This window comes from Polypterus senegalus, unplaced genomic scaffold (assembly GCF_016835505.1).
Source record: "Polypterus senegalus isolate Bchr_013 unplaced genomic scaffold, ASM1683550v1 scaffold_1284, whole genome shotgun sequence".
Taxonomy (NCBI): Eukaryota; Metazoa; Chordata; class Cladistia; order Polypteriformes; family Polypteridae; genus Polypterus; species Polypterus senegalus.
Window position 1 is genome coordinate 73,724 of NW_024380595.1, and position 10,480 is coordinate 84,203.

A 10,480-nucleotide genomic window follows, 5' to 3' on the forward strand; every position below is an offset into this window, starting at 1 on the left:
AGAAGCACTGACGTGAATGACACTTTAGCAGACCCCCTGTGACAGGTCATCTCTTTTTTAATTTGGTGGTCTTCACTCTCTGAGCTCCTGTCACACATTAACTGTTCACCTTCAGTGTCTCCTCAGATGTTTTCTCTGTGAGCTCTCAGTTTTCTCTTTAAATCTCCTCCTCCTCCTCCTCACTGAGCTCAGACAAACTTTCACTTCCGTTTCTTCACAAGTCACTTCCTTGTTTGTCTGACTGATTCTCTGCCTGCCTCTCCTCAGACTAACGATGGCTAAAGCCCAGCTATTTGTATCACAGGACGAGTTCACCTGCTCGGTGTGTCTGGACACCCTGACTGACCCCGTCACCATCCCCTGTGGTCATAATTTCTGTCTGAAGTGCCTCACGGACTGCTGGGATCAGAGCCGAGTGTTTAGCTGTCCTCAGTGCAGGCACATCTTCAGCACAAGGCCAGAGCTGAACAGAAACACTCTGCTGAATGGAGTCATCAAGAAATTTAAAAGACCAAGACTAAGTCCTCCTCTGTCTCAGAGTTATGCCAGCTTTGGAGACGTGGAGTGTGACATCTGTTCTGGGAAGAAGTTCAGAGCAGTGAAGTCCTGTCTCACCTGCCCGGCCTCCTACTGTCAGACTCACCTGCAGCCTCACTATGAAGGAGACGCCCTGAAGCACCACAAGCTGGTTGATCCTAATAGAAATCTGAAGGATAAACTCTGTGAGAAACATCAGAAAAGTCTGGAGATATTCTGTAAAACTGATGATTCCTGCATCTGCTTGACGTGTGGTGACTGAACATAATGGACATAAAATGGTCGAGCTGGAGACGGAAAGAGAAGAAAAGCAGGTGAGTGATATTTAGTGTTTAATGGAAATTGTTTGAATAACTTTGAGTTAAAGAATTTGTACATTTAATGTGACAGAGAAATCTATTCATCTACAGTAAAACTCAATTATCTGTCACTTGATTAACTGTCAGGACTAAATAACAAAAATCCAACCTTGTGCACGCCAGAGTCGCCTGATTACAACTGCGAGTTCTGCACATTGGAACAACAGAAATCTCAGTGTCCATTACATACCTTCAGCTTTAATAGCAGTTTGTAGCTTTTCTCTTTTGTTGTAATTAAACTAAACTACTATGCATTGTTTATGTACATTGTCCTTTCTCGAACCTCCACCTTATCATGGTGGAGTGGTTTGCAGGTCCCAGTGATCCTAGGAGCTCTGTTGTCCGGGGCTTTATTCCCCTGGTAGGCCACCTAAGACAAACTGGTCCTAGGTGTGATGAATGAAAACTTTGGATGCGTTATCCCTTGCAAGGACGCGGGTCACCGGGGCCCCCCTCTGGAACCTCCCTCTGCCTTCAGGTGGGGGGATGGGTCCTAACTGTTGTTTGTGCATATGCACCGAACAGCAGTTTGGAGTACCCACCCTTTTTGGAGTCCCTGGAGGGGGAACTAGAGGGCATACCTTCTGCGCACTCCCTCGTTCTGCTGGGAGATTTCAATGCTCACGTGGGCAATGACAGTGAGAGCTGGAAGGGCATGATTGGAAGGAATAGCCCCCCCGATCTGAACCCGAGCGGTGTTTTGCTATTGGACTTCTGTGCCCATCACGGATTGTCCATAACGAACACCAAGTTGAAGCATTGGGGTATTCATATGTGCACTTGGCACCAGGACACCCTAGGCCTCAGTTCAATGATCGACTTTGTGGTCATGTCTTCGACTTGCGCCACATGTCTTGGACACTCGGGTGAAGAGAGGGGTGAAGCTGTCAACTGATCACCAGCTGGTGGTGAGTTGGCTTCGATGGTGGGGGGAGGATGCCGGTTAGGCCTGGTGTACCCAAACGTGTTGTGAGGGTCTGCTGGGAACATCTGGCAGAGTCCCCTGTCACAAGCAGCTTCATCTCCCACCTCTGGCAGAACTTCACCACGCCCCGAGGGAGGTGGGGGACATTGAGTCCGAATGGGCCATGTTCCGTGCCTCTATTGTTGAGACGGCTGATCGGAGCTATGGCCGTAAGGTGGTCGGTGCCTGTCGTGGCGGCAATCCCTGAAGAGGGATTCCGTCAAGCTGAAGAAGGAGTCCTACAGGACCCAATTGTCCTGTGGGACTCTAGAGGCATGTAATAGGTACCGGCAGGCCAAGCAGAATTCGGCTTCGATGGTTGCAGAGGCAAAAGCTCAGGCTTGGGAGGAGTTTGGGAAGGCCTTGGAGAACGACTTTCGGATGACTTCGAGGAGATTCTGGTCCACCATCCAGTGTCTCAAGAGAGGGAAGCAGTGCAGTGTTAACGTCCTCACATGTCTGACTCAGGATATCAAATGGCCTTGTAGATCCTATAACTACTGACATAACGTGTTTTAAGTCCTCCTGGCCTTTCACCAGTTTCTTTACTTTACACTCCAGTTTGTTTTTATTATGTTTGGTGTTGTGTGAACTTCACATTTCGCAGTTTGTCGATCTGATGTCTTCTAAACGTCAAGAGCTAACTCACACACCAGTGTGCCTTCAAAATGTCTTGTTTGTTTGACGTTCTCTTCAAACCCAAACTCAATCTTACATCAATTAATTTAAACCTTTCTTTTAATCTTTATTGTCATTCCTGTTTGTTAAATCAAATCTAAGTTGTGTCATGAAATGTCAAACAAATGTGTTGTGAAAATATCAGGAGTCAGAAAGAGAAGAAGAAATCACAAAGTGAACGTGAATTCTGATCTGACCACGCATGTCCTCTTGTGTGTCCAAACAGAAACAGCTGGGGGTGACACTGAGTGATATCAAGAGGAGACTTGAGGAGAGAGAGAAGACACTGAAGGAGACGAGGAGAGCGATGGACGTGATGAAGGTGAGTGGAATAGGAAGAAAACACTTCATATCAAAGAGGGAAGAAATAAATGAGAACCTGAGGAGCAGCATAGCTTCACTGGTGATGATGTGCAGAGACACAAGAAGGGAGAGTTAGAGAAGACGTTGTTGTGGTGTCCTTCATGACCTTTCACTGTTGACAGAATCCCAGGTGTTACTCAGTGGAGACTCAGACAGCATCACCCTAAAGTCCTCTGATAATCCATCAGATACTTAAAGGGGACTTAACTCTACTAACAGAAACTCACACTGAAGGTCGACGCTGATGTTCTGAATTAGATCAGCGGGCACAACGTCCATTAATGGTCTAAGTTTTTTATTTTAAAATAGCATTGCATACAATCAATTTCAACTTATACAACAAATGACTTTCAAAGTCAAAATAAAAAATAATTTAAAAAAATCAGAAAGTTAAAACTGAAATCTAAACAAACAAAAAAATAAAGTAAAAACTACCAAACAGGATTTACGCTGCAGCCAGAAAAAGACAGAAGAACCGAGAACTGGGCCATAAGTCCTGATAATTTATGAAAATAAATAAATAAACAAATGAATAAATAAATAAATAGGCAGAATATCCTTTTCACCTGCTATGTTTGCTTTTTTAAAAGTTTTATTAATTTGATCTTGCCATATTTTATAAAGGTTTTGAACAGATCTTCTAAGTGAGAATTTGTTTTTTTTAAATGTCAAACATCAGTGACCCAGTGACTTATCACAGGTGGGCTGGGGTCTTCAAGTTCAGCAGCACAAGTCACGAGCTCACAATGTGGTAAAGGCAGTTACAGTCAATGTGTCCTCCTCCACTTTAGGCCCCTCTGGTTGCCCACAAACCACAGCTGTTAGTGAGTTAGAAGTGATTGTGACCCCAGGGCTGTCTGATAAAACATTCAAACATTTTGTCCCTAAAAGATGTTACTTTGTTGTCCTCCCAAAACATGTGGCCCAGTTAGGCTGGATATCGATTACCACACTCGCAGGTTCGACTCTTCCCAATTTTAAATGAGATAAATGTGATCGATGAAAGAGTCAAAGTCAGATGGTTGAATATTTTGCACATATGGAGCTGGAGTGTATTCTATGCATGACTGACTTTCAATCCTTTTCTGAGATATTCATTAAAAGGTCCTTTTCCCACCATATCCTAGGACCCTTAAAGGGAGATTCTTTGAAATGTTTTTATATGTTGCTGAGATGCTGTCTGACTCCTCAGGACTGATCAGGATTTCTTCTGGAAAGGAAATGGGTGAGAGGTGTAGAAAACTGAGTAGGTTATTTGGGTAGATTTTGTTGTCTGTAGCTTCTGTAAACTTTGCTAATAATAGTGGAGCTAACTTAGTTGAAAACGTCTTTATAAAATTCCACTGGTTGCCATCAGGGCCTGTTGTTTTCCCACTTTGGAGTGAGTCTACAGCATCCAGTAACTCTGAGAGTATAAGAGGTTTGTCCAGTTCCTCTACACTAATAGTGTCCAGCTGTTCTCTTTGTTTTACATCAAAGAACTCCTCAGACTGTGTCTCGTCTTCTTTAAACTGAGTAGAATATGAAGACTTGTAGTACTTGCTAAATGTGTGAGTTATATATTTTAGGCTTCATTACTTTATCTGCAGTTGCCCTGGTAATTTCTGTTATTGCATTGCAAACTTCCTGCTTGTTGATTGCTGAGCTAAGATCTTATTAGCCTTCTCTCCATGTTCACCATAATCATGTTCTGATTTAAAGATGAGTTGTTCAGGTTCTTTTGTTATCAGAGGATAAATTCTGATTTGAGAGCCTGTCTTTTCCTGTAAAATATCTCATTTGGAGAGATGGGATATTCTTGATTTATTCTGGAGGTTGTAATGGCCTTCTCTTGTTCATTGTGGTATTTCTCAGTTTTATTAGACTCCAGAGCTTAAGGATCTCCACTGTTTGACTGAGTGCAGAGTTTACATAATGTACACCTCCAAATGTTTTACTTCAGCTTTAATATTTTATCACAAAGGACTGTAAGGTTGTCCAGTGGTGGCATCTGCTGAATCTCAGATCCACTTTCATCCATTCACTTTCTATGTGGAGTTTACCCCTTCTTCCAGTATCTCAGTGGGTTTCTTCCAGTTATTCCAGATCTTCCACCACATCCTCACATTTCAGTTTGGTTAATTGGCAGAAACCCCAAATTGGCTTCCATTGTGATCACTAGTGTATCTCTGACCCTTTAATGAGCTGGCAGACTGTCTATGGTAGCACACTCTCTGATGCCCAGTTCTGCCAGGATTCATTTATGTGAAAGTTCCCATCCAGCAGATACAGAACTCTTCACACACATTTCTGTGCCCAGACAGACCAAACTTATCCAAACTAATTTATTTAACACAGACTCACATTAAACAGACTAACAGCATCGAGTGTAGTAAAGTACTAAACACAGCCGGTCCAGACCAGTGGGGTGTGTCTTTAGTTCAAGAAAAGTAGGCGGGCACAATGTGTCACTCAACACTGTTTAGTCCAATCCAGACACAGAGGTGAAAGCTGAAGAAGTACAAGTGAAGGAGAGCCAACCTCACAAACTGACCTTCACTTCGGTTTATGTTTCTACGCTCGTCTGCTTTTGTTGTTTCCTCCTAGAATTCCTGCTTATTACTGATGCATGAAATCTCCTCTCTATACCCATGATGACTGTGACATTTTTCAGCCAGGATTCCTTCCACTAGATGTTGTTCAAAGTCTTGTTTCATGTCATTTGTTATTTATTTATGTTAATGATGATTTGATTGAGTATCTACTTAATTCTTTGTATTTGATTTTGTCTGTAAGCTGCCTTTGTTATGTTCCATGTGGTTTTGTGTGGCTCACCAAGAGGTGGACCATCTGCCAATCACCACCAGGAGCATTCCCTTCTGCCCTATAAAACCCGAGGGTCTCCCACAGTTTCATTGTGAATGTGCTCTGCAAGTTTGTTAAGTTCTTGTGTTCTTTTAGCTGTGCCTTATGCTTTTGTGATTTTCTGTATTTGTCAGCCTGTGCTTTGTTTTTCAACAACTGTCTTTGGATTCTGTTTGGAAACTTTGTTTGTTTTGGATTAGCTTGTATGGCTCAAAAGAGTGTCTGTGTATTTGGAATACAACTTTAAGATGAATAAATGTTTAATTATATAAAGATTCTATGAAGGCCTATTATCTATCTATCTATCTATCTATCTATCTATCTATCTATCTATCTATCTATCTATCTATCTATCTATCTATCTATCTATCTATCTATCTATCTATCTATCTATCTATCTATCTATCTATCTACCTATCTATCTAGCTCTTATGTGTGGCATATGCTGAACTTCTGATCACTTTGTCACTAATGCTCCTCAGCGTTTTACCAAAGTCTTTAAATTGTTCTGCAGTACTGGCGGTCTGATCCTAACTCTTATCATTGTTCACTTAGAACTGGACACATGTGACAATGACAACTGGATCCTTCTTTCGCTACTCCAGCCAGGAGCCTATTCACCCAACCAGGGAGGTTTTCCACATGTGCACCAAAAGGCAAAACACCATATGAGACTCTCTGTATCTGGTGTAAAGCTTCATCTAAATTCCCTAATAGTAAATCTCATATTATCATTTCTTCCTATTCTAGTGGCTGGTTATGAGGTGACCTTTAGGTCTACTCATCCTCACCTTCTATCACAGAGTTATGTGAGTCACTGTCCAGATATGCAAAGTTCTAAAACAGCAGAACACCTCCAGCTTTGGGGTTGATGATCCTGGACAGCAGGAACCTTTTACCTCACATTTACTTCCCACATAGTAACACACAGCCAGGTGTCATCGTATAAGTATGAGTCATAGTTACAATACCAAATTCATTAGTAATAATGCAAAGTTCATAAATGAAGTAGAAATACATCAGACATGGAAATAAAGACTCACAACTCTGAGCTTTACAATGAAAAAAGATGAAGAAGGTAAATATGCAAAGAGTTCATGAAATTAAAGGAAATCTGAAGCCCCCTAATCAACACCTAGACCCTCTTGTTTAATGTCTCCATCTCACAGGTCTGACACGGTGATGTCTGACACCCCAAACTAGAAATTGTTTTATTTTAACACAATTACCATCTAACACACAAGTGAACTCCTCTTTACAAAAATTCTTCTTATTCTTCTTCTTCTTCTTCTTCTTCTTCTTCTTCTTCTTCTTCTTCTTCTTCTTCTTCTTCTTCTTCTTCTTCTTATTCTTCTTCTTTGGTGTGTGTTGTCCTACTCCACTCCTAACCTCAGGCTGAGCAGGAGATGCCATTTTTAAAGGCAGACTTTTATACAAACTGTCAGGTCAAATGGAGTCCTCACAAGACAGTAGAGGTGTCCCCAGCAGCTCCTGCCAATGGCTCTTAAGATCCTTCACAAGGAAGCTTTTTATGACTGCGTATCTCATAAAGTCCTGCAGATTCCTTAATAGCAGCATCAGCAGAGTGATGATGTTACTCGGCATAATGGAGTGAACATATTATATGTGAGTCAGTCTGCAACTGACCTTCCATCTGCAAATAAAGTACCACCAGTCACTCCAGCCAATTCAAACTGTCCTTCACAACATCAAAATAACAAAAAAATGTGCCTCATGATTGGTTATTCTTATCAGGTGACTCAATTCTAAATCTTTATCCTATTTATTCAGATGTCTGTGGTAAGAGAGGTGGAAGAAAATGAGAAGAGCTTCACTGCTTTGATACGGTGCATTGAGGAAGCCCACAGGAAACTGACTGAGAGGATCAGAGAACAAGAAAAGAGAGAAATGGAGAAGGCTGAAGGAGTCATGGAGCAACTGGAGAAGGAGATTGAGGAGCTGAAGAGGAGAGAAGCTGAGCTGAAGGAGCTTTCAGAGACCAAGGACCATCTCCACTTCCTGCAGGTGAGAGAGACACTTCACAGGGAGTCTGATCAGACTGGGGTGTGTGGGACCTGAGAACATTTAGAGAGAAATTTAAAAGATCTGAGGAGTTTGTACAACATGACAAGAACAGGCCATTCAGTCCAACACAGATCATCTTTTCATATTTCCTTAACATTTCCAATATTCTTTTTACAAATATCTCAAAGTTTGTAACTTCAACTACATGACAGACAGATGAATCTACAGCTGTCTGTGTGAAAAAGTGAATTTTTATGAAGTGTAAAAGATGACATCTAATAAAGGATGGTGCCAACTCTTCAGCCAGGCCACCTTCTGATGTCTCCATCCTTAAACTGATGAGATTCAAATCCTTCAGCATTTCCTCACAGCTCAGACCCCACAGTCCAGTCTCGTCTTTTCTTGTGTGTTTTTCTCTCACACTCCACACAATAGTCCTGATGTCGACTGTGTTTTACAGATGTTATGGAGATTCTCTTCTTGATTTACACTCCACACATGGTGGTCGCTATATAACTCAACTTGTCGTAGCTTTCTCTCTTTTGTATGGTTGATGATGATGATGATGGTGATGAAGAATCAAAGGCTCCCAGGATTTCCTCACAAGTCACACTTATGAGCTGCAGACCTTCAATTGTATAATCATATTAAAGAGCTTTCTCCCTACATGTGTTAGTCTTTATATTTAATTTAATTTAATTAAGTTTGTCTCAGAACCATAAAAGCTGAATGCCTTGTTTCGTGTGCCAAGTCAATTCTGGACCCACCTGCCCCTCAGTCCCTTTATCTTCACTCTCCTCTCATGGAGTCCTGTGTGAAAAGCTCATTGATAGTTAAGGTTGATAATCTCTGATGCTCCACTACACTCCACCAAATATTCTCTCCTAAATAACCAACAAGTCAATGACAGGCGTTCTCACCATCTAAACCCACGCTGACTGCCCACCACACTGATCCTTAATTCAGAAGAGCCCCCTCTTATCAGCATTACTTACTTTTTAATGTCTCCTTTCTGAAATCTCGTCCCCTCTTCTCTCCTGATGCAGACTTTCTCCTCTCGCTGTGTCCTTCCTGCTGATGGAGACTCGCTGAGCTTCACTGTCACCGCTGATTTCTCATCTGAGGACCTGAGAAAGGAGCTGTCAGGTCTGACAAAGAGTCTGGAGAAGATCAGCCAGTGGGTCATCATGACAAGGACTCCATCAGGTACAGCGTCTGGTGACATTGTGTTTGTTATTGAAGTCCATTAGGAGGACCAGAGTGACAATAAGAGGACACTGAAGAAGGCCTGCTCTTTAACATTTATCTGCCATCCTTTGCTGTTTATTATTTTTACTATATAGCGCCTTTCACAGTCATTAGCTGAGTGATAACAAACTCTCTAAATAATCAGCTGTGTTTAATCAGATGTTTTAGAATTTTAACTTGAAATGTTACACTCCTTATACTTTTTCCATATACTCTCCTAAAAGTCCTTTTTCACTTAACTTTGGGATTCTTTTTATTTCCTTTGCTTTGCTCACCTTAAGATTAATGAACAGAAATGTGTTTTAAATGGCTAAGCCGGCTCAGAGCACAAATGAATTGTTTATTTGAGAACAGAGAAGACGTTAATGGAATCAAATTGAGCTCAGCGTCAGTGCTTTATAACATCAGAACATCTCAATCTGCTCCTGCTGTCTTCGCTGTCCATTACATTCTGCTGGATGGAGTCCACGTTAAAAGTTCACGTTCATCCATTTTCAGCTGTGCTCCCCCTGGGCTCTCGTGTTTTATATTCCTGCTGTTGTTTGCTCAGAAGTCGTGTCTCCCACCGACATTTAAAAGGAGTTTACACACCAAAAGCATTTTATTTGATTTATTTTGGTGGTGAAGATAAGCAAATTGGAGGACTGCGTCAGAACTCTGAGTACTTGAGGACCACCTGAACATTTCAGTGAGTGCAGCCTCAGAGTAAAACACACTTTATAAATTATGAATTACGTACGTTTACACATAAAGACAGCGATTTGTTTAAACACAAACTAAGGTCAAGCAGCCAAGAGCACAGGGTCCATCACAGCCGTCCACCACATTAGACATTTACTGTATGTGTGTATTGTGAAAATAAGCAGAGAGAGTGGGCACAAAGAGTTGGGGTACCACCCTGAAATACCCGTTTAATGATGAAGATGAAATAAAAAGCACAAAGACGGAGCACAATGATGACGTCTGCTGCAATCAAAGGCTGTCAAGTTAAAGTCACTTGTGAGTCGGAGCTCCGTCTTCCTCAGTCACAGATCTGTAATGAACACCCACTTCTGGTGACATTTTATAGTGGTGTCACTGAAGAGGCGGAGCTTAATTAGCGGGCTGTGGAAGTGACGTCACTCGTCTTGTGGCCTGTGAACTCATTGAAGTGATGACATTAGCAGGAGCAGCACCTTAATGACTCAGGTTGGGATTTCTTAACTAGATAGACCTCTGAAGATGTGAAGAACTGTACCTGCTAGTCAATATGTATAAAATACAGAATATTTATGACATTGTATGTCAGGACAAACACCAAGACATGGAGTTCAAGGGACCTTCTGTATACCTCTGTAATCAAGTTTTGGTGAGGCAAAGATCAGAGCCAAGTGATAAAGCCATTTGTAAATCTTTGAGTGTTCCCAGGAGCACAGCGGCCTGAAGAATTGGGGAATGGAAAATGTTTGGAAACACCAGGACA

At 41.8% G+C, this 10,480-nt stretch overlaps 1 protein-coding gene across 1 annotated transcript; it reads left to right on the top strand.

Annotated features, from left to right (window-relative positions):
- Positions 1-253: 253 nt before the first annotated feature.
- Positions 254-7,764, top strand: LOC120520254 (E3 ubiquitin/ISG15 ligase TRIM25-like; the record flags this gene model as incomplete). Its single annotated transcript, XM_039742768.1, has 4 exons — positions 254-786; positions 2,009-2,030; positions 2,765-2,860; positions 7,537-7,764. Coding segments are annotated over exons 1-4 (858 nt in total), but the record flags the coding sequence as incomplete, so codon positions are not given.
- Between the last annotated feature and the right edge of the window lie 2,716 nt (positions 7,765-10,480).